Source organism: Lutra lutra, chromosome 3, assembly GCF_902655055.1.
Source record: "Lutra lutra chromosome 3, mLutLut1.2, whole genome shotgun sequence".
NCBI lineage: Eukaryota > Metazoa > Chordata > Mammalia > Carnivora > Mustelidae > Lutra > Lutra lutra.
In genome coordinates, this window is record NC_062280.1 from 191,227,311 (window position 1) to 191,251,939 (window position 24,629).

Sequence of the window (24,629 nt, forward strand, 5' to 3'; positions counted from 1 at the left end):
AAAATGGTTGCTCAACATGAATTCTGCCATGTATTTGTGTGCATGCCTATGTATTATTATTATGATTATTTTATATGATTTTTTTAATTTACAAAGGCCATTGTTGAAGTTAGCCTCAAAATTTCCTCTTGATTAGTTATTCAATATGGGGCCACAACTCATAAATCACTGGAAATGACTACTCTTATTGGTCATAAACAGTTGAATAACAGTAGTTGTTTATGGTTTAAACTAACATGTCTCGCATAGCATTAGGTGTTACACATAGTACACAAAAACATACGTTTTCCAGAGCAGACTCTGGAACGCATATTTATGTGCAATCAATGTTAAAGCAAGTGTTCCCAGAGATTAACATGGAGGAGGTGGAGGAAGGACGTGAGAGAAAGAAGATAGGCAACTGTACAACTTCAGATGCAAGACCTATAGAAAATAAGGTTTATCATGGTTATGCAGAGGAATGCTAGATTTTAATTTATGCCTCAGAGTTGTCTAAATCTATGCAAATTTGCTGGGCTTCCCCCCAACAGTCAGTTGCCTGATCGGTTAATGGTCTCAGGAGAGTGAGTGAGGTCAAGGGAGGGAAGATGATGAGGGAATAAAAATAAACACCCAGGCACTTCTGGCTGTTTGCCCCTCTTGACAGAGTGGCCCCAACAGTCCAAGGGCAGTGGCCAGGAGATGATCTGCAGGGGCTGGTCTTTGAAAGTGCTCCAAAGGGGCTCCATCTGTACCAACAGAAATTTTGAATCTGAGGGGACCTGAGCAGGCCAGGTCTGCTATTTTAAGATGTTGAGAAAATATAACCAACATATATAAGGCAATTATAGTACAACATCACAATCAGTAAAATAGCTGACAGTGTAAGTCCAACATAAATTAAGATCATCGACATTTTTAAAATTTTTTTAAGATTTTATTTATTTATTTATTTGATAGAGAGAGATCACAAGTAGGCAGTGAGAGGGAGTGAGTGGGAGTGAGAGAGAGGGGGAGTGAGTGAGAGGGAGAAGCAGGCTTCCTGCCGAACGGAGAGCCTGATGTGGGGCTCGATCCCAGGACCCTGAGATCATGACCTGAGCTGAAGGTAGAGGCTTAACCCACTGAGCCACCCAGGTGCCCCTATCGACATTTTTTACATGGATTGAAGGATACTGAACAGACTCGCTTGTGCAAGGCAGTGGACGCAAATAGATTTGCAAAAAGACAGGAGATTTAACTGCATGGAGGAGAAGAGAGGAACTTTTCGAGTGGATGAATAGCAAAATTTTGCAGATAGGAAAGCACATGTTGAGAACACATGAGGAGTAGAGAGGTTTTGTTGGGAAGTAACATCTGGGAAAAGGAAAGGCCGGAAGCTGTCAACCTACTCTGCCCACATGACATTGCTCTGTGTTCGTCCCACAGGAAGCCCCTATGCACTGATTGTCCCTTAGAGCAAACCGTTTGAGGCAGAAATGGCTGTGCTTCATGCCTCATCTTCACCAGTCGGGGATGGGCTATCTCAACAAGAACGTGCCCTGGGCTAGAAAGCTGAGGTCATCCCTGAAGGGGCCAACAGTGGGTGGCTCTCAGCTGATCACACTCCTCCTAGAGGGTTAACTAGTCCTTTCTGAAAGAGGGTTCTAAAAAAAAGTGCTATACTCATGACTGAAGGTGAGGTGTGAGAAATTATGGAAGCCTGTGACACAATATGCTTGACTGTAGGAATGGAATAGGAACCACCCTAGTAATCATTAGAAATGTTAGAAATTGTGAGAAGTATTCCTTGGGTCTGTCCTCCTTGTGCGTATTTGTTCTTGTATCTCAATTCTAGTATCATTTTCGATGGCACTTAATAGATGAACAGTAACTGCTTTTGAATGACTAGCTGAATGACCACAGGTAATCGTTGTTGCTACAGCAAGGGTTTGGAATGATCCAATGTCCAAGGTGAATCAAAGAACACTGAGTTGTCTGTGGACAAGTGACAGGGAGGAAGGGGTGGCTGAAATGGCGGATTGAAGAGTGTGGGACACATCTCACCTGCTTTGCCCTTTGACCTAAGACCAATTCTATTCCAAAAGAAGCAACTGACTTTATGTACATATGCCTTATCTGTAATTTACTAGCATTGTGGTCTTGGTCTCTTTGCCAGACTTTTGTGAGCAAAGCATTTCCAACACATGAAGTTGTTGTAAGAATTAAGTAAGACAAAATATCAATCTTGTTGATTCTCAGAGGCAAATTTTTTTTAATATGAAAAATTTGGGGGGGCACCTGGTGACTCAATAGGTTAAATGTCTGACTCTTGATTTCCACTCATGACATGATCTCAGGGTTGTGACTTCGAGCCCCATGCCGAGCTCCACGCTGGACATGAAGCCTGCTTGAGATTCTCTTTCTCCTTCTCCTTTTGCCCCTCCCTTACTAAAAATTATGAAAAAAATTTTCACATTAAAAAAAATCTAATCAGATCAATCGCAGTTGATGGCATCTTGCAATCTACGTTGGCCAAGGCAGTCAGGGTGATGTGCACTTGTCCAAAGCTCAAATCTTGAAACATGCAAATGTGGTGTCAGCCTTTTGGAATAAAATCCCAGAGACAGTAGCAGAACAATCTTGGAACCAAATGGGTGGGGTGACCGGATGTGGACCATGGAGATTCGGAGGAGCTGAGCAAGATTCTAGAAGTTGGAACCAACATTTGGTGGGCTATTCAAGTGTGCTAATAAGCCAGCACCAAAAGAGTTTGATTTCTTTTACAGATTGTCTTCAGCAGAATTGCATAGTCGACACTTAAAGACACAGAGGATGATGTGGTATGAAAAACACAGGCATATAATTCTAAGTTGAATAGTGAATGGTTGGATTTTGCAAAGGAGTTTTAGGAATATCTCAACCAATTTATTTCACTTGTGTTTTCCCTTTTATTTATAGAATAGAGAGATATGATAAAAATAAATGTACTTCTAAATAAGCCTAAAAGATCTCTTTCAAGAAGTATAAAATAAAAACAGCTAACTGATAAGAACACATGTCACAGTTTAGTTGGCCACATTTTTCTTTTTGTATGGCACATGAAACGAGGAGGAATCTTGAGTGGATGGTGTGGGAAGTGACTGGCACCTCATAGGTTCTCAATGGAAGTGCATGGACTTGAGTTTCCAATTATTGTTTATTTCACCAATCCTAAAAAACTTAGGTATTTAAGCCATTGCGATAAAGCTTTGGAAGAGTCAAGACAATAAAAATAAAAATATACAAGTTAAATCATTTAATTAAGACCTTTTTGCTTCACTTTATAGTTTTCTCATCCACAACTCTAATCAATTGCAAATAGTCCTAGGAAGAGAGTTAATTAAAAATACAATAATTATGAAACAATGAACTCAATTTTCTCATTGTGTTCAATATCCTTTCCATATACTAGGAACTATTAAAGACATTTAGGTTTTCAGTTGTTGAACATGAAGCTTCGTTTGACTCTATAATGCCAAAACACCTGATGTGGGGGCAGAATTAACTAAGGGAATGAGCTGTTTGACCATTTTAGCCAGGGTTTGGAAGGCCAATGTCATTTATAGTGTTACTGTAGACAAGGGGAAAGCAGAAGGTGGGCAGAGAAGTGATCAGTGATGGAGTTACTCCGAGGAGATAATGAGCTGCTGGCCCTTGAAACACTGGCTTTATCATTCCTGTTCTTACTCAGCTACTCAGTTTTTCTTCTTTTTAGTTATTGACCTCATTTACCTCGTCTTTTTCCTAAAGCAATTTAATTAGTATTTGCAGTAATTTATCTGCATTAATTACCAGGCTTATATCCATTGAAAAGTTGTATAAGACTCAAATTCGTCATTGTTTAGGAAAGTAAAATGTTTTTCTGACAACTTTCTTGTGAAGAAAATGTTGACAAGCTGTTTAGTCAAACAAATGGTATCAAAGTCCGTATAACGTTCTTTATACCTGTAACTCCACTTCCAATACAAGATCTTAGACGCTATTATTATTCCCACAGTGCTTGTCACTGTCTCAGACACACACTCAAGGCAAGGCTCCAGACTCAGGCACGAGCTTGCAACCGGCCAAGCATCTCTCTTCACCTAGATAATCTCCTAGATAACGTCCCTTTACTCTGTTTATTTCTTCCTGATTTATGTAGAATGGGTCCTGCTTGGGTTGGAATGACAGTGAGGATAATGGAAGCACTAGTGTGGATAACAGTTTTGTTTTGTTTTGTTTTTAAAGCTTTTATTTATTTATTTGACAGAGAGAGATCACAAGTAGGCAGAGAAGCAGGCAGAGAGAGAGAGGGGGAAGCGGGCTCTCTGCTTAGCAGAGGGGCTTGATCCCAGGACCCTGAGATCATGACCTGAGCTGAAGGCAGAGGCTTAACTCACTGAGCCACCCCGGCACTGCCTGGATAACAGTTTTAAACCAGGGAACACTCCGGTACATGCTGCATAGACCCCCTGAGGCGTGGTCCAAAGAGAGGAAAGGGTTAAGACTACTGAGCCTCTTTGCAAACCAGCCCTCAGAGTGGAAAAGGCCCTGGCATAGAGTTAAAATAAAACGACACCTAAATGAAATATTTTTAACTTCTGGGGACTTCACTATGTAAACCAGCTGTATATAAAAGCCCATTATCAGAAAACTAAGTGCTAGTTTTTCATCAGTTCCATCCCTGAGATATGGATACGTGTAAGTGAATATATGTAAATACGATGAATGAATATTCATAGGAAGTATTATGTACTATTTATATATTAATTAAATTTTATTTATATAATATGTTATAGATATAATATTTATATAATAATAGATATATTTGCTTATATATGTGTATGTATAAATATGTGTGTGTATATATGTATATGTATATATATATATTCCTAATCCTCTTTATTTCTGGAAGGTTCTGGACAAATATACAAAGAAAATAAGAGTCACAGAAATTTAGAATTGGGGAAAACCAACATTCCCTTTAATCATGCCATTTTGGAAGCAGAAATTCATCAGGCTAAAGAAGCCTGCCAAGATCAGGCAGCTATGGGATGAAAACAGCAGCCTCAGAAACCTTTCTCTGAACAAATAGTCCAGTGTTCTCTGTACTTGTCCACTTCTGATTACATCCTCCCAGTTGTTATCATCGATTAACAGCTGAGCATGACTGTAAGAGCTAAGGGTCTATTTGTTGGGATTAAATAACATTGAAGTGAGAAATTCCTTTTCCCCCGAAGTCAATGAAAACAACTTATAAATTTTTTTTTCCTAAAATTTCCCCTTAGCATCAACTAGAACTGCAAAAATATTCAGAAGCTGAAAGATCATTTCTTATCCCAAAGGCTCCTAATATTTCCAGGTGTTTTTACTACGTGGGAGGAAAAAAGTCTTCTGGTCCGGCACTAATGTCTGGAAAAGATGTTAACTAAACACCTTTTTATTCCACAGCTCTGGCCCAGCTGAAAAGTTCTTTTTTCTTGGAAATTTAAACTTATTTTTATTGCTGCCCGGGAATATTCAGCCTTCCTGAAAGCTTTGGTGCACCTTTCACCATTTGAAAACCTGGAAGCGTCCTTGTGGCTAAAAATACTATTCAAGTGGGTTTTGAGTGAAAATGAGATTATTTTTTACTTCAAACTTGACTAAGTGATTGAACAATTAGCTTGCATACATGCAGTTGGAGCTGTTCATTATCTGATTCTAGATTAGCGTTCTTGATTTTTTTCATGACATAGTTTTCTCGCTGATTTTTACATTTTGCTTGCCTCAACTCGTGTCCTCACAACGTATTGATTCTTTCTTTCCACTAAACCTGAAATTCTCTCTTTTAGTTCAAATTGTTAAATTTAAGCAAGATGTATCAAACTTTTAAAATTCATTCATTCGTTGATTCATTCAATCATTCCCTAAACAAATATTTGTTGGGATTCTACTCCGTGAGGGCTGTTAGAGTTATAGCAAAGGACAAGAGAGCAAAAATTCCTGTTCTCATTCATTTATTTTTTATTTTTTTAAAGATGTATTTATTTATTTGAGAGAAAAAGAGAGAGAGAGAGAGAGTGAAGAGAAGAGAGCAGGAGCAGCGGGGAGGGGCAGAGGGAAGATGCAATGCCCTGGGATCAAGACCTGAGCCAAAGGCAGCTACTTGGGACTGAGCCACCCAGGTGCCCCCAGAACTCGCATTTAAATGGGGCATGGCAGATAATACACAGTGGGTAAATAAGTGGAAAAAACATAGTGTTAGACCCTGGTGAGGGCTGCCAAGAAAATAACACAGAACAAAGGGTGCTTGGTCAGGAGAGCAGTTTTAGACAGAAGGAGGGAGGGAACGAGGGAGGAAGGATTGTAGGAAAAAAAGGAGGGAGGAAGGGCAGAAAGGAACAATAAATATGTATATACATATGTGCACGTTTCTAAAAAATTTTCTCGTTCAGCCTCACATCTCACATATCTTGCTGCCTTCCGTTTTGGAGTCTTCCCTGTCTTGTTGACCTGAAGCACAAGGACAGAGTTCTACCATCCCCATGGAAGAGGGCTGTAAGGATGGCAGTACCGTTGCAAGTAGGAATTAGGAGACTTTCTTGGATCTGAGTGATCCGCCTTAATGAAGGCTGTTCCTGAAACACTGGGCAATTCCCAGGGAGGGGTATAGCTGTGAGCTGGGTCTCCTGCTGTGGGCCAGAGGGTGGGTGCTTGGGCCCTAGAGTGGGCACCTGGGTTGAGCATCACTACGGACATAGTCAGAGTCCAAACAAGAAGTGTCTTGCGTGAAATCGTAGAGTACTTAAGCTTTATGCCACAACCCATGGAGAACTATTAAAATTTTTTCGAAAAGAAAAAAATATTTTTCAATAAGAAATGGAGATGATAAAATTTGTATGTTAGAAGGGTCTTCTAGGGAGCTGGGTAAGAGGAGATACGACAGGATGAGATTGGGTATTTCCAGGCCAGCTGGGAGGCTATGGCAATGGTGCACAAGATAAAAGCAAAAGGATGGGTGAAGACGTGGAAGAGGGAGGTTGAACTACTAAGATGAGGAATCGGTGTGAATTACAGAGAGGAATCAAAGCTAACTCTCAGAATTGTGGCTACAGGAATTAGGTAAAGAATGATATAATTCATCGGGCGCCTGGGTGGCTCAGTGGGTTAAAGCCTCTGCCTTTGGCTCAGGTCATGATCCCAGGGTCCTGGGATTGAGCCCAGAATTGGGCTCTCTGCATGGCAGGGAGCCTGCTTCCTCTCTCTCTCTCTCTCTGCCTGCCTCTCTGCCTACTTGTGATCTCTGTCTGTCAAATAAATAAATAAATAAATAATCTTGAAAAAAAAAAAAACGAATGGTATAATTAATAATCCTAGGAGTATAAGAAAAGGTGTCAGTGTTATTCGGATTCATGTTGTATCTACATGATGTCAGGAGTTCACAAATGTCATCTGACAATGGATCAGGAATCCTCTGTGTCCCCTGCATCATCGCTGACTCGTGGATCTGGTATTCCTGTTCTGCATCTTTAATATGTCCACGCCTCACACAGGTACCGAGTGTGTAACACACCTTGGGAACTATTTTCAGGGCTAGCAGGAAAGGTAATGAAAACCCAACTTTTCCCTGGTAAACTAAGATTAGGAACGCAACTGATGAGATCTGTCATCTTCTTGTGAACGAAATGGGCTGATTGCAGACAACTCTGGATGCTGGGAAGAGGATGGATTGCCTGGGCAACGTATGCTTCTTAGGGAACTGCTATTGCCTTGAAGAATGGCATCATGTAAGTTCGGCTGTCCTCCGTCTTCATTTTTTTCAACTACCTTGTTAATTATGTGGATAAGGATGGAGGAAGCGTGCTCATCATGTTTACTTTTAAAAGACTGAGAGAAATATGAAAATAGCATCCATAATGATTTTTGGATAGACTCTGGATGAAAGAGGTGAGCCCAGGAGTGCCTGCGTGGCTCAGTTAGTTAAGCATCTGCCTTTAGCTCTGGTCATAATCCCAGGGTTCTGGGATCGAGTCCCAAATCAGGCTCCCTGCCTCTGCCTGCTGCTCCCCCTGCTGGTTCCCCCTCTCTCTTCCTCTGACAGATAAATAAATAAAATCTTTTAAAAAATTAAATAAATAAAAGATGTGAGCTCAGATAAAGTTTAATAAAGCAAATATCAACTCGTATTTGGGAGTAAACACGCTTGTAGAAGCACAGGAGTGGACTAATGAGACAGTCAAGAAGCTGATCTTCAGTTCATTAGTAGAAAGGTAGCCCATAAAGGAAAACTGCTGAAAACACCAATGTGTTCCTGTTGGAAGAGACCACGGAGAGGACGGGGCCACCAGTAGACCCATGAGCTGGCTACAGGCAATCAGAAGCTTGTCACCCCCTCTCCTTTCCTTGGAATGTACGTTCTGTCCACTGTTCCCACAGTGGAAATCATTTTCGAGGACAGAGCCTTGAGAGAGCCACGTGGGGTTGAGACCATCTGGGTGGTGTATGTGACCGACCACAGTTAAGGGTTCTATATCAACACTTAAGATTCTAGCCAATGGGTGGGAAGATCTGTGTGTCTTGAGGCTGCCCTAGACAAGCCTTATAAGTAAGTTCTTTTACTTATCACACCTGCTGCCTACCAACCTGGAGTGGCCTGCCTCTTTCTCAGGCTCCCCTTGCCCTCTGTGTTTGGGCGCCATTTTATGAAACAAAAGTTCCACGCGCATCAGACCACACCTTCTTTATGGTCTCATTTGTGCATCTCACACTTGACAGAAGCATCCGTACCAGATACAGCAAAAGCACTACACTGTCGAAGTCTTGAAGTTACACACGTGAGGAAGAGATGATGGGAATGAGCGTATTTATCTTGAGAAGTGTAGAATTATCTGGGGTGTGTGTAGACAGGTGGTGGGACAGGGAAACACACACTTTATATCTTGAAATAGTTTAAGCAAGGCTCATGCCCAGGATACTATTTTACATGACCTCCAGGAGCAGATTTGAAGCCAAAGGCTGAGAACATCAGTGCCGCTCTCGGAGACAGATGTGTTCCCCTTAATTTTTGTTTTCTTCTGGGTTTCCCAAATCATCATGTGTGTTGTACATCATCAAAAAAATTAATCTTGGACCATACACCTTTTAAAAAAAATCCCTTGAACCCTGTGATTCTGTGATTTTGTGGTATGAGGACTCGAGGACTATGTTCAAAGACTAGAATGTTTTCAGTCCCTTTGAACTTGAGTCCAAATGCGGGAAGTCCTCCCACCCAGCTCAGACACCCTCCACTGCCATCCAAACCACTGCCTTTTCTCCAGCGCTGCCCCGAGGTCTGAAAGGTCAGAGAGAAACTCAGGAACTTCCAGGCAGAAATTGGGCTCTGTGTGTGCCCTCACTAGGATGCACGTTCTTGAGGTTTCCGCACTCTGGGAGAGAGGAAAAGTAGGCCCTGCCAAGGCATTTAGTACTTCAGCAGAAAAAGGAAAACAAAAGTTTGCTAAAAGGGGGAAAAAAAATTTAAGCTATTCTTTTTATTTTGACAGAGTTTCTGTGGGTCCAAGACTTTCTACTGAGTCACCAAGCCAGCCACGATAGAACTGGTTCAACTTACTAGGAGTATTATTTCTGAGTCACAGTAAGTAACATAACAAAAGTGCTTTCTGTCACCTAGTACATCCGATCTCTACTTCATAGCTGCACTCTCGGTAACGATGATAGTCCTCGTTGCACACCACGCTGTATGAAAATACCACGGGGTCAAAGAAGTGTTCTAATTCATGGAAGAAAGGTTCAAACATCACGTCCCTATTTCACAATGATTCTTTTCTTCCCCCTCAGAAAATACACAAAAAGTAAGTAAGACATGACTCATTTGTTACAAGTCCCATGTTTTCTCTGCAAATTCCTAGTCAGGCTTTGGAGTTGATGCTTCCCTTCCACTATTCCCATAGTCTCTGAGTCACCAAGGTTTTTAGATGTTGGCAGGAGAGCCTGTTCCTATGTCCTCATAGGGTTCCACGTGGCTGGGAAGGAATATCGCGCTGGAAGTTGAACCAGGAATGAGTATAAAACCCTTAGATCTAGGTCTCCATGGCCCCAGCCCCGGGCTCTGCACTTTACAAGGCTTCTCAAATTAGGAGGTGCAAATGGATTTCTTAGAATATTGTTAAAGGCACCCTGTAAATTCAGTAGGTCTGGGGTTGGGTCTGAGATCTTGCATTTTTCTAACAGTTTCTGCTTCTCCTCCAGACCACGCCTCTTCTCCACAGGAGGACTAGTTTACGTGACCCAGGCAACTTGCCAACCCAGAGCCCACGTCACTCACCTCCTAACTGTACTTGGAGTATCTGGGACTCCAGAATTCCCTGTCTAGACCACTTTCTGGCCAGTGCACACCCTTCCCCGGTCTGTCCTCCCAATGGCAGATCTCCTCAACAGCATGTACACACCTGGATTTATGGGTTGACAAAGGGTCAGACATTTGGACGAGGCTTAGCTATGTGGGCTAGCGTGTGGCCCAGGCCCCCCTTGGTACAGATGAAGATTGGGGAAGCAGGAGGAAAGGGGTGGGCTCTGTACAGAGGAAATTCTTTGTCTCCTTGCCTCAGAAGGCAAATGCTGGGGGTAGTCCTTTGTCTGTGTATGTAGCAGGAAGAAATCCCATTCTGTTACAGCTTATCTGGATGTTAAAACTACAGACCTGCAGCTTGGATGACTCTAGTTGGTGAGGAGCTATTGTATGTAAAGTGCTTAGAGGAAAGAAAGAACATTTTCTACCCTTTCATGCAACCCTCCACAACCCTCCCTGGATGACCACACAGTGTAAAAGATAGTGTATGGGGCTTTGAGGGTCCCACAGCCTTCAGCTGAACCCCCACTGTAACTTCCTGCAGGAATCTGAGCAAGGCGGTCACTTTTGAGCAAGAGGTCATTCTTTGTCCTTGGTTTCTTGATCTTCGTTATGGGAATAAGAAGGTTTTCTTACTCTCTTCCACCTCTTCTCCATATCCACCCAAATTACTCCTCTTCGTTCCTCCTCCTTTAGCGCAAATGCCGCCATCTTGAGTAGATCAGGCATCTTCAGCTAATCTGAAAGTAACCGCCTTCCTCTTTCTTTGCACTTTGTCCTTCTGTATTTGTGTTTTTGATGAATGTCCACTGCCCCCCTTGCTCCCACGAGCAGGGATCATGTCTCTTGAATTCTCCAGTTGTGTCCTCTCTATCTGGCACACAGCCTGGCCCCTGATAGATGCTAAACTTGGGTTTGCCAAATGAGCCAATGACTGTGTGGTTATTGTTAAAATCAGAGAAAAATATACTAAGTGACTGGCACAGAGTGGGTTCTTAATCAGTGACACTGATTTTTTTTAATGCAGTCGACACCATGATCAGACGTTTTTTATTTTGTTTCTTCATATTCTGTTTGTGGGGGAGAATGGGGTGAATCTGGGACAATTACAATTTGAACCATCCAAGACAAGAAGAAAAAAATGTGGTGTGATAAACTCCCGGCCGAAACAGCCAGGAGCATGACACACTTTTTAAAGGCTTAAGAAGTGAAAAATCCATCATTTAAAACAGAGAATAAAAAGTACAAGAAAAAAGTTGCATTTGTTCATTGTGCTTCCCCTGCCACAACTCATACCGCAAGTAGTACACCTGCTCAAAATAAGCCTCTGGGGGAGGGGAGGTATGGAGAGGTGGCTGGGTTATGGACCCTGGGGAGGTTATGTGCTATGGTGAGTGCTACGAAGTGTGTAAGCCTGACGATTCACACACCTGTAGCCCTGGGGCAAATAATACATTATATGTTAATAAAAATAGTAAAATAAGCCTCTGAGGAAAGTAATTCCCCCACCTGAGTGCTCACGCTGATATTGTCACCAGCAGTCCCCTTCCCCTTGATATCTAGTGGACGACTACATCTGTCTCTTTAATATCAATCAGCCCAAATAGTCCCTTGTCAAATATTTTTCTGGGGCCTGCACTTGAAGAAAGAGATGATTTTCCCAAATCTGTGAACAGGACTTTTTTTTTTTTTAATGTCAAAATAAACCATCTGCTTGTACAACTGTTTCTAATTACTTCCCTGCCTAGACTCCGCACTTGAGGGTTTGGTACCAGCACCCCGCCCAGAGCGGTGCCGCTGCCCAAATCCTCGCCAGAAGCTCATCAAGGCGCTCCCGGCTCCCTGTAGAGGCCCGACCTGCACGCGGTGGTGTCTGTGTGTCTGTCTGCAGGCAGCCTGCGGGTGGCACCTCTCCCTGCCGCGCCCTCCCCTCTCCCCACCGGGAGGCCCACCCAGCAGGAGCGCAGCTCGCCTGCGCGGTCCGGAGCTCAGCATGTGTCCCGCAGCCTTCAGCAACTTCTTGCTGCTCGTGTCCTCCCTTCTCTTCGCGGGGCTGTCAGCTGTTCCTCAGAGCTTCTCGCCATCTCTGAGGTAAGTTTGGTTTGTTATTCTTCGAGAGGAACCTGCCCTGCTTTGCGTGGCGGGGCTCAAGTTTGCAGGATGGCTGCCCGGAGCCAAGAGCAGTTAGAAAGTTGGACCCGGGATAAACTGTTTCCAACCTGTTCCTATTCCTTTCCGTGGGTGTTATTTCGTGTATGTCCTTTTATTTTTTATTTTTTTGTCCTTTTCCGTGTTTGTCCTTTTTCTTTGGAAAAATGCCGTGAATAAATGTAAAAATATATTTATACGTATAAGATATATAAATGTATTTCCTCCTATTTTACTACTTACCAGGAGAAACTTCTGCTCCCAGACTAAGGTAATCCCCTGTGTACCCGGGTGTGCTCATACCTTATAAAGCAGAATTGTTTCACAGGGTCTGTATTAAGTTACTGTATTGCATTTTGAAAGAGACTTTGAGACGCATAACGATAGTCAAACTTTTTTAAAGTATAGTTTAAAAACTGCTTCGTGCAACTTAAAAAAAATATGCCCTAGACTAGCATAACCTGTATAGTTCTTCCTACATATTCACCTCTTCTTGTCATAAAACCGATGCCCTTGGCCAGCAGCTAGCAATGGGACTTTTTTAGAGTACTGAAAAGTCAGCCAAATGTCATCCTTTGCATTCATTTGCATCTAATCTAAATATGCATATAAGATTCAGTAGCAAGACACCAAGAGGCAGGGGCGGATCCCCTCTGTCCACCTGGAAGGCGGTCCTAATCCTAGGGGGGCATTTTGGGTGTTTGTCATTTCTCTTGGCATGATCCATGGGCGACCCCCAGAGAAAGGTGGAACCTCAAACTTCCTTCCTGTGAAGTTGAACGTCGCCATACGAGTGGGCACCGGGGGGGGGGGGGAACAGGCGCTCAGGGTCAATGGGGGCAGTGTCTGCTCCTGACCGCGGCCCCGCTGTGGTTTGCCGCCCTTGCAGGAGCGGGACTGGTGCCGCGTGCAGGCTGACCCGGGCTGAGTCGGAGCGCCGCTGCCGGGCGCCCGGGCAGCCCCCAGGGGGCGCTCTGTGTCACGGCCGCGGCCGGTGCGACTGCGGGGTCTGCATTTGCCACGTGACGGAGCCCGGCGTGTACTTCGGGCCCCTGTGTGAGTGCCACGACTGGGTGTGCGAGACCTACGACGGGAGCACCTGCGCAGGTAAGGGGCAGCCGGTGCACCGCGGGCGCGGGGGGCGCACTCTCCGCGGGGGCTTCTGCCCCTTCCCGGGGAGAGCCTCAGAGAGTCTTTGGAAAGTGACTTTGGGAAGTGACGACCCTCCCCCAAATCTTCCTAGCGCTCCTCCACTCTGGAATCACGTGTTGCAATACTTTTCTCAGGCCTGGCGTCCAAACTTCGGTGGAAATAATATTGTTAATATTCACTCACTTAATTAGAACTCTCCTTATGACAGATTAAACCTCCCGCCTTCCTCACAAGGGGAGCCAGTCTGGTGGGCTCCTCTAGCCGGATCACGAATGTTAACCATATTCGCAGAACATAAGCCTGTATTTTCTTTTTACCAAGGAAAAGCGGGAGAATATTGTTTCTCCAAATTCCGGGGCGGGGGGGGCGGGCAGGTTGTGTCTTTGAACTCTGATTTGCCTTCTCATGCTTAGGATTCGTTTCACAGAGAGAAGTGCATGTCAGAAAACGGTAACAGGGAAAAAATAACCAAGCAATTCAGACTTAGAAGTGATTGCTTTTTGGTTTGGTTTAGTGGCTTGAATTTTTCAGCTGCCGTGAAACTTGGTATTTTGGAAGGTTGGAGTAAACGTAATTTCAATTCTCTGGTACATTTTAAAGGAGTGATTCAGGTTGTGATACTGGAATGGGTCAAGATAAATTTCTTGGTAGAAACACCCCTCGCCTGTACCAGTTTCACACGAACGTGCCGCTTACCTGAGTCCGGAGCCTCGGTCGGGTCACTGGGAATGATCCAGGCGCTCCTTTGGTTAAAGGACGACACGATGCATTCCAACCAGGGTTTGGCAAATTTGAAGGGGGGAAAAAATCACAACTAGTTTTACCCACAATGTCTTTAAGCATGAGAGTCCAACACTAACAGGGGAAGAAGGAGTTTGTAGCAAAATGGTTTTTTATTGGCCCCTGGGCCCAGAGATGTCTAGTGAGAATCTTTATTATGCACACCGCTTGGCAGGGCAAAGTGGTCATGTCAGTAATTTGGAAGAGCACAGGTGCTTCTCTGTGGTTTGTTTCCCCTTACAGGCTGGGGCTCAACCCTTCAAAAATACTGAAAATCCACAGCTCCTAATTTTAATGTTGTCTGTCCCCCAGGCTGCAGTATTATTAAGGGCAGCCCTTTGGAATGAAAGCTAAGTATTGTCTAATATTTCATTCCAAATTTGACTGTTACCCGGCTTCTCTGGCTTGTACTGCCTCTGGCAAGGTCTCTTCAATATCATGAGTTCCAAGTGCATTTTTTCAAGGCATTTTTTTTTTTTTTAAATTGTTCTTTCATTGGAAAGGTAAGAGGTAAGACGCAGTGTTCAGGTGGTGAAACTAGTATGGGTGCCATCAGGTAAAATGTCCCTATTGAAGAAGCGTCTCCGGTTCCTTTCTGGAAAGTTCTGCAGAGAGAATGCTATGGCCTCTGGTGCCCTTGTTGATCTCCCATGGAAAGTGATTTATTGTTTACCCCTAACTTCTGAGTCACTCACTGCATTCTTTCCTCCCAGATACAAATGCAGCCCTGAGTCATGCATGGTTTTGTTTGCATATGTACACATTCCCCACGGAAGGCAAAATGCTTCTCTTTATTTCAAGGCTGAATGAAATAACTTTGTGCCTTTCCCATTCTCCGATTTGTGACTGATGCCCATTGAGGGCTGCTCCCCCGGGCCTCGTGCACGACCTGCCCCTGCAAAAGCTCTGAGGACATTTGCCAGGCGGGTGAGATCTTCCCACACAGCCATGCCTTCTGGCTGCCTCCCCAACATGCCAGCTTGTACCGTGCTTCCAATGTGGCTTCTCCATTCCGTCTTCAGGAACAAGTTCCTCTGTTGCCCCTAGGAAGAGAGAAACATAGCAAGTTGTCTTTCATGTTTTTATGTGCACCTGTGCCTTTACCTCCATGGGGTTTTCTAGAAACAGAGTAGCTTTCGTAGACCTCCCCACCCCTTTGAGGAAAATAAAATCCTGTTCTGATAGGGCTGGCCTAGAGTGACTCATACTCTGGGCTCTGGGGGAGAATTTCCGGGAGTCACATCCCAGCCCCACCAAGTAACAGCTGTGTGAGCTTGGGCAATTACTTCAACTTTCTGAGCCTTGATGTCTTCATCTGTAAAATAGGAATAACAACAATACCTCCCTTACAGGATGGTTGTGAGCTCTGACACATGTAAAACTCTTAGAATGGTGTTTTGCACAGAGTGCTCACTATGTATAAATATGTGTCTAGGCATATAACAATATTATATATAATATATATGACAATATATATATTATATATGTATGTATAATATATTATATTATCACAAAGGTGAGCTAGGATGGATGGATGGGTGGATAGATAGATGGATGGGGACATAGATAGATAGCCTTGCTTTGTGTTTATTGGACATTGGATGCCGTGAGAGCAATTTAGTTTTCTTAATGTAGCCTGGGCCTGTTACTGATCCAAAGCTCAAAAGGTCAAGCAAGGATAGTCATTTTGGCCCAACCTCAGAGCAGCTGTATTAGATACACTTTGAAAGTCATGTCCGCTGGGATTCGTATGTTGTCAATCATAAGAAAGATACTTATTTTCGTTTGAGCCTAGTTGAAAGTGATTACATTTATATTAATGTATAACTAATGTATAATCCGGTGTCCACTTGTAAATGGTACATGAATCTTCCTTGGACTGCTAAAGGTCCGACCCAGAGATTATTCCTGTGCCGGGGGAGGTCAGAGGAGAAGTAAACTAATTTGGGTGGACTATTTCTTCGAGAAGAGTAAAAGGTTTGGTTACATAAGAAGACTTTCAGCTAATATTTCAAGGCATCCCTGAATAACCATTTGAACAGGTCTGATTAAACTTAAATAAAATATTGTGTTTTTAAAAATCTTTTCTAGGGGCATCTGGGTGGCTCAGTGGGTTAATCCTCTGCCTGGGTCCTGGGATCGAGTCCCCCATCTGGCTCTCTGCTTGTCAGGGAGCCTGCTTCCCTCTCCCCCTCTCTCTCTGCCGGCTGCTCTGCCTACTTGTGATCTCTCTCCTTCTGTCAAATAAATAAATAAAATCTCAAAAAAAATCTTTTCTAATCACTTTTGAAATATTTCACTTAAAAGAGTTTCAATTTTAGTGACCAGGAAGAGCTAATTGAATCGAACTTAGCCAGTACTTATGAGGTGCTGTACATTTTACTAGACCCTCTGCTGTTGAAAGGGATAGAAAGATGAGGACAATATGACAACTTCCCATTGAGTAGGGAGATGAAATACCAAATACCCCTAATGCAATGCAGATTATAATTTCTACAAATGTCTATGAGAGTTTCATTGAGCAAGAATTAAATACTGTGGCTATAGTCCTTGAGAAAGAGGTAACCTTTGACATAAATCTTTGCGCTCATGCATCTCTGAGGGCCCTTAGTCTTCCTACCATATCCATCTTTCTGTGCAGCACAGGAGCGTTACCGTGTATGAATGGCAAGAGAGAGCCATGCCAACCCCCGTTAGTACCTGGCTCTTCTTACACTTCATCCAGGATGCAAGTACTGAGTCTTTTCCTTCCTTCCAGAGCTCTTCTTTGTGGTCTAATTTCCCTGCCCCCAGTCTTTCCCACACCACTGCCGATAAGGAACTCCAGGCTTCTGGACCGCATCTTAAAAGAGTGACTGATTGCCCCCCAGTTGCCTACTTTCAATGCTTGACATGATCACTTGCCAACTCTGGAGTTCTGGGCAAGGTACTCAAATTTTTGCCACTCCTGTTTCCTTATTTATGAAATGGGGGTTATAATATTATCAGTGGGATCAATAATTATGATAAAACACATAAGTGATTAGTGAGTCATTGAAGTTACATGGTTACTTATGTCAAAGGCCTCTCTTCTACCCTAGCTCGATACTTGGTCCTAAAATATTAACTCCCAGAGAAATGGTTTTCTTTCCACATTATATCTTCCTCTGGGTTTAAGCCTAGTTCACCTTTCCTCCTTTGATTATCAGTGAGTTTTTGGAACCATCTCCCTGCAGACATCATGCCTTCTCCATAATGTCGAGGCTGGAGAGCTTTTGGCTCTGGCCATCTCAAGCCTGAGACTCACTGGGTCATGTTCCAGCTTGCGGGATGTCTAAGATTCTGACCCTGGTTTCTCTCTTCATCTCAGGAACTTGACTTTTGTGTTCTTGTCCCTGAAATCCTCACTCTGATTTATGGTTCTAGAGTCATGCCCTAAATATTGTGTGAAGTGTTTGAATCTGGCATTTTTAGTCATTTTCTTTACCGAAAACCCTAAGATTTCTGCACATTTGCAGAGTTTACACTCAGCGCCTGGCTCCTGCTGATTCTTGCCCACCCCACCCCAAGATGTCTGTATTTCCTGGCTGTTCATCTCCTCCAAAGCTTTGTTCTCACGTGGTTTGATCCCAGAACCCACTCCTTCAACTTACAAAAATACGAAAAGCAGCACAGTTCCAAACAAAATCAAAACAGCTCCCCTTTGCAGAGTTTTTGAGTTCTGTGAACATTACTGAATGTCCTGGAGACACCAGAGATGGGGTAGTTTAATCACAGATGTGTAAACAACATCAGATTGAATAGTAATCATTCTGGTTCTTAAATCTCCCAGTTTTTCAACCACGCCTCCTTCTTAGAGCTAAGGGTAGACATGTGATGGAATTCTGGCTTGAAGAGTTGTAAGTGGAGGTGCTGTAGGGGAGCTCAAAGGGAGCTGACTTGCGGGGAGGTATTTGTTTTGCCCATCCACCCTCCTTCCTTCCTAGAATGGACCTCGTGCCAATAGCCCATTTGGATCCAGAGATGAACATGGCGGCCACCTATGGGGATGGCAGGAACCCCGGCTTTCAGGGAGGCCGTGGAGCTGACACGTCAGTCCTGGATTGCCTGTCTCTGGACGGTTTTGGCACATAAAAATAATAAACTTTTGTTGAAGTCCCTGTCACCTGCCTTACTCGCTGTGGGGACTCCAGCAGTTTTGGTAAATTCTGTAAGACTCGGTTTGTTCATCTCTGTAATGGGATATAATGAACACTCTGGGGAGAGGTATTGCAGACTTTAAGTGAGAAAATACACATGAAGCATCTAATAAAATAGCCAGTCTAACTGTCACTCCCAGTGGGAGTTTTTAGTACCATTATTAACCTAGACTCTCTAAGGGGATTATGCTAAGGCCAAAGGGAATATATCTTTGCTTTAAGTGTATTTACTAGTAATTGACTGACCAGTGATGGACATGTATTCCCTGTACCTGTTTCTATATGCAGCATATACTGCTTTTTTGCCTAGCTATTTTTATGGGGGTATTATTTCTATGAGAATATGTAATTTTTTAAAATCTGGTGACCTGAAATGAAATTACCAGAGAACATATTGTTGATGTATTAAAATATTTTTTAAACTGTCCATTTTTTTATCAGTATTTAAAATTTATTAAAACATCACACATGTCCACTACAGAATCTCAAGCAACACATAAATGCATCGATAAAAGCCAGTACAGTGAGGTTGCATTTTAACCAGAAAAGAGATTCTACATCTGCACAAAATCAGACATTTGATGTGTACATGTGACCCTGACAAATCTGCAGATCCCAAGTTCATTACACCTTCTCTCAGTCTAGCATGGTAAATACTAGCAAATGAGTGTTTATTCCATGGCTGTTTCTGTGTTTACTCCATTTTTGGCTTTTGGTTGGATCTGAGAGGAGTCGTAGCTGGAGTGTTCTTTTGGGGCCCCTCAGCTCACTGGGGGACGCCCAGCAGGAGCTCAGCCCATGGAAGTGCCATTCTTTCTCATTCCCTCTTCACCCCCACTTGGGACTCCCGCTCGCTGAATGGAATGACAGAATCTCTATACTATTTAAATGATTATTCTATATTCCTTTATTGCCAAGTATTTTACCTTCAATGCCTAAGCACATATAATTGAATTCAGGTGAGCTAGATTTGTGTGTGCATGAGTCCTCTTTCGTCTGGTCTTTAGCATAACCCCTGGAGTTAATCAGTATTTAATGTGGGGCATGTACTTGGTTTTCCCATGGTTCTGTACATGTGTGTGTTGTAAACATGTGAACACACACCCTCCCAGGTCTTTTTCTCTCCCTCTCGTGCTTCCCCCGACCTTAAGAATATATTGCAGCTCTCATTCTAGCTTAATAATATATAGAATCAAGAATTTTTATGGGTGTGTGATGTCCTGTAGTAGGGATATATTGCTTTATTAAATGATTTGCCTATTAGTAAATGTTCCAGTGGCTTCCATTTTTTTTTTTTTTAATATAGGAGGACTTTAAGCAGTATTTTCAGAATCCAATTTAAAATTGTGTACACAGATGTGCACACAGCTCTGTATCTCCCTTGTTCTTGCGTGGACGTGTAGACATTTCCAGTAAGAGTGAGTTGGGTCCCCAGGCATGTGGGAGGGAGTCGTAGGCCAACAGAACTGTTAATAAAAGTGTCTTCATATGTTGCTGATCTTGGCGAAGGGAGACTTCAAATCAAGTGGAACTGGGAGATCTGAAGCCTTTGTCCTTAGGGAAATTTAGATTCCAAACCTGGTGTGGGATTCAAGGTCAAGAGACACATCTAAGGAGTAGGAGAAATATGGTACAGCAGAGACTGAGAATACCAAGGGGATTTACCGGGGCATTTTTAGGCCTCCGCATGGGTAAATTCTCAGGCTATTTTCCATTAATTCTTAAAATGATAAAGATAGAGAGCTGCAAGGCGGTTGCAAATCTCATTTTCTTTGGAAAAGAGTGCTTTGTCTTTTCAAGGATCACATTTCTTGGCAAATAAGAAACTATATTTTGTAATAGAACTCATTCTTCTGTCTACTCTAAATCATCTTACTTAAGGCTGGGTAGAAGAATGATGGCTTTATAAAGGGAAAAGAAAAATAAGACCTTTATAAGGATGCTCACTGGCTTGACCTCGCGTCCCTTCAGTCCTAACTTAGGCCGTAAGACAAGTTTCTCTGCCAAGAGCCCTATCATCCTAATTGTATATAGTCACTAGTTCAAGCATCAAATTATTCCAAGTGAATAGTTACCCACTCTAGTTTTCTGTTTTACTGTTTAATCTGGATACTTCCTGGGGAAAGGCAGGCCAAAAAACATTTTTTTAAAAGAGGTTAGTGAGTTTTGATACTGCTTAGAAACTTCTCTTATGGCAAGGCCTTAACTGTAAATCATGATTTAGTCAATGGGAGAGAGTAAGGAGCCAAAATCAGAAAATCAAAACATGGCAAATGTATTTCCTTATTGGCCATTACTGCTTTGTCAAAGCTATCATTTTCTGCTGTGCAAAATAGTTAGACAAAACCGGTTATTTTTCTAAACAAAATGACTTGGCCACTTAAGCCTTTTCCTCTCCAAAATATAAAAGGCAAGTTACAGATTTTTTCTTCTCTCTCTCTCTCTCTCTTTTTTTTTTTTTCCACTTTCTTGGTCAACATCATTGGTTGTATAAACTCCAAGAGTCATCTTGACATGAAATAATTCATTTGTTTTAAGAAGGAAAATATTTGATTCTAGCTGTGTCCTGGATAGACTTCAATTGCTTGCTTGGAGGAATCTGAGTTTTAAAAATTAAAGCTGTGTTAGTAATACACAAGAATAATGGGAAAATATCTATGTCTGTTTGAGTGCTTTGCTGGAAAATATTTTTGTATGTATGAATTCATTCAATTCTCGTACAACTTTTAAGAGGTAGTCAAAATTGTTATTCTCCAGCTATCATATTAAGGAACCCTGAGAAAAAATTACTCCCCCGCTCAAATCAGGAGGAGGTTTCTCCTCAAACATATTAAAGTTGTCCTGAAGCCACATATTTAGGGAAAATATTTCATGAACTTGGAGTCCTGAAATAACATAATTTTGATATTTTTTATATTTTTTATATTTATATATATTTATATATTTTTAATATATTTTTATATTTTTAAATTTTTTATATTTTATTTAATTTATATATATATTTATTTACTTAATAATATATTTATTTATTTATTTATTATTTATTTAATAATATATTTATTTATTATTTAATATATATATATTTTTATATTTAAAGATATATCTTCTGTTGGTTTTTTCCTTGGAAGAGCAGATTTTCATTCTCATTTCTACCTTATGCCAGGGATAATGCACCTAAAAGTTCCAATGCTGGGCAGAAGAACACTTTATTCATTTAATATCAAAAGAAGTCCAGGTAGCAGAAAGCATTGGGACTAACTCTCATACCAACAAAGAACATTTCTCTCAGCTGTAACTGATGTTCTTAGAGGGATCACACTTACCATCAACTCTTATCAAAATAAGGGTTCTCCAGAGTCAGCAAGGGGAGAAACTTTCCTGTAACCTTTGATTTTCCTGGTCTGTAAGAGTCAAAGAAAATGTAGATAGGAGGATTGAATATATATGTTACTTTCATGGACATTGACTAGTGTTATATTTTCTACCAAGAGTAAATCACATTTCGGGGCACTGAGGTAGCAAAATTCGTTGAGTGTCCGACTCTTGATTTCGGCTCGAGTCATGATCTTAGGGTCATGGGATGGATCCCGGTGTGGGGCTCTGCGCTTGGTGGGGAGTCGGCTTGAGATTTTCTCTCTCCCTCTCCCTTTGCCCCTCCCCCACTGCCCTGTGCCTGCTCTCTCTCAAATAAATCAGTCTTAAAAAAAAAAGAATAAATCACGCTTGAGATGATCTTTTGCTCTTATAAAATTATTCATAATATGAAATCCAGACTTTCAAATAACATGCAATTTTTAATATGTATAATAATAATATCTTTAATATCTATATCTATCTATCTATCTAACTATCTATCTAATCTTTTTGAGAACAAACCAATGGCAATTAGCAGAAATGTGCAGTGAGGGAAGACAGTGTCCATAGAAAAGTGAATTTTTTTTTTAAAGATTTTACCCATTTATTTGACAAAGACAGACACAGTGAGAAAGGGGACACAAGCAGGGGGAGCAGGGGAGGGAGAAGCAGGCTCCCCACTGAACAGGAACTCCGATGCGGGGCTCCATCCTAGGACCCTGGAATCATGTCCTGAGCCTAAGGCAGTTCCTTAAGGACTGAGCCACCCAAGCGCCCCAACAAGTGAACAGTTTTGACTGGATCACCACGAGGGTGCCCTTTACTCTTCAGAGGTGCGTAAGTCACTCATCAATCTGCCCAGGATTCTTGAAATTCTACTTGTATATTTCATCCCTGCCAATGTGCTCCCTGGGGAATTTTAAGACTTAAGAGTGACAATGCACTGATCTGTTAATAAATAATGTAGTCTCTGGTGAAGTTAGTAACTATCTTTCCTTTGGGAAATCTAAGTGAGCAGGTTTGGATAGGATGGAAACGCAGAGGCACACTGCTCTGGAAAGTGGCTGAGAATGGGAATTAGAAAGCAAAACAAATTGTTCTTTCTCCACCGTTGTTACTTACTGTGTGACCTTGCGTGAGTCACTTGGCTTCTCTGAGCTTCAGTTAAGTTAAATTCAACGAGCATTTATTAAACGTCTCCAGAAAGATGACTAGCAGAGGATGGGGCAGTGGCAGCTGGGAGATCGGAGCCATTAGAAAGCAGTGGGTGCTGAATCCAGGGCCCTGTGTTTCAGGAAAGGGGTGGGAAGATTTTCATTTCAGACAGTTGACCGCTACAGAGAGATGTCCTATGACCTTCAGCTTGCCTTGGAAGCTTTACTCTGAGAATTTTTACGACTCTCACTCTCATAAATTATTATTTAATGAATGCCCAATGCCTATGGTACCTGCCTATATTGTAATATAGCCATTAACATTCTGTAATGTAGACTTGGCGTTTGTTAAATTCCCAACTATCAGTACATAGCTTATTAAAATACAATAAAAGAATAATTGTGCATATCTTGAAATATACCCCCAAAGTAAATACCAAAAGCCATATCAAAGCTATAATCGTCAAATCATAAACTACAGCAGTCTGTGCTTCCCTCTGTGTGGGACAGAACTCGTCAAACTAGAGAGAGAGCGAAGTGTGAGTTACAAGAACCACAGGTGAATCATGTGTATGGGGTTATTTGGAGGAAATAATGATGGTTTGGAAAACAGTTCCTTTCTAAAAAGGCAACATTATATGGGATGCACTTTAAAAAATGTCTGTTTTAGGAGCACCTGGTTGCTCAGTGGGTTAAAGCCTCTGCCTTCGGCTCAGGTCACGATCCCGGGGTCCTGAGATCGAGCCCCGCATCGGGCTCTCTTTGTGGCGGGGAGCCTGCTTCTCCCTTTCTCTGCCTGCCTCTCTGCCTCCTTGTGATCTCTCTCTGTCAAATAAATAAATAAAATCCTTTAAAAAAAAAAGTCTGTTTAGTTGTAATAATGGATCTCATAGTGGTATTGTGGCATCGAGATAAGGTAATGATAACACAGCTACTATTTATTTAGGATTTGCTATATGCCCCTTGTGCTCAGTTCTCACAGTAAGCCTACTGGGTGGGTCGTCTTGCCGTTCTAAAGACAACAAGCTGAGGCTGGGAAAGATTAAATGGAAAGTTTAAGATCATATTGTCTGACACCATAAGGTGTGCCATCAGTCACTGTCATATTGACTTACAGCATTTAGCACAGTGCCACCAGGTAACAGATGCCCACACATATTTAAATTTCTTTCCTGCAATTTCCGATGAGTGTATGCGGTACTAATCCATAATAACCAGGTGCTTTTTCCCCATGTGAAACTGTAAGAAGCAGAACAGCAAGAGGATTGAAGGAGAAGGACCCTCCGGGTTCAAAAATGGGCTCTGCCCCTTATGAACTACATAATCTCGGGGAGTTAATAAACTTCCCCTTGCCTCTGTTTCTTCCTCTCCTAGTGTGACTTTGAGAGTAACGACTCGGGAAAATCCTGGCTTATTGAAATCACTCATCAGCAGCTACTCTTACTGTAATTGATCTTATTATCAGGCCGTTCCCATATCACTGTAATTATATGACGCACTCCTCAAGGGCGGCAGCGGATTTTCTCTAATATTGTCTCTTAAGACTTTATTGTT

The 24,629-nt window shown here is 42.3% G+C and overlaps 1 protein-coding gene across 1 annotated transcript in view; it reads left to right on the forward strand.

Moving 5' to 3' along the window:
• The first annotated feature begins 12,067 nt into the window (after positions 1 to 12,067).
• ITGBL1 (integrin subunit beta like 1) overlaps positions 12,068 to 24,629 on the forward strand; it is a 214,314-nt gene continuing 201,752 nt past the window's right edge. The window contains exons 1-2 of the mRNA XM_047720336.1: positions 12,068 to 12,400; positions 13,347 to 13,564. Of these exons, the coding sequence (XP_047576292.1) occupies positions 12,303 to 12,400; positions 13,347 to 13,564 (316 nt within the window). The 5' untranslated portion in view covers positions 12,068 to 12,302. The remainder of the gene's footprint in view (positions 12,401 to 13,346; positions 13,565 to 24,629) is intronic.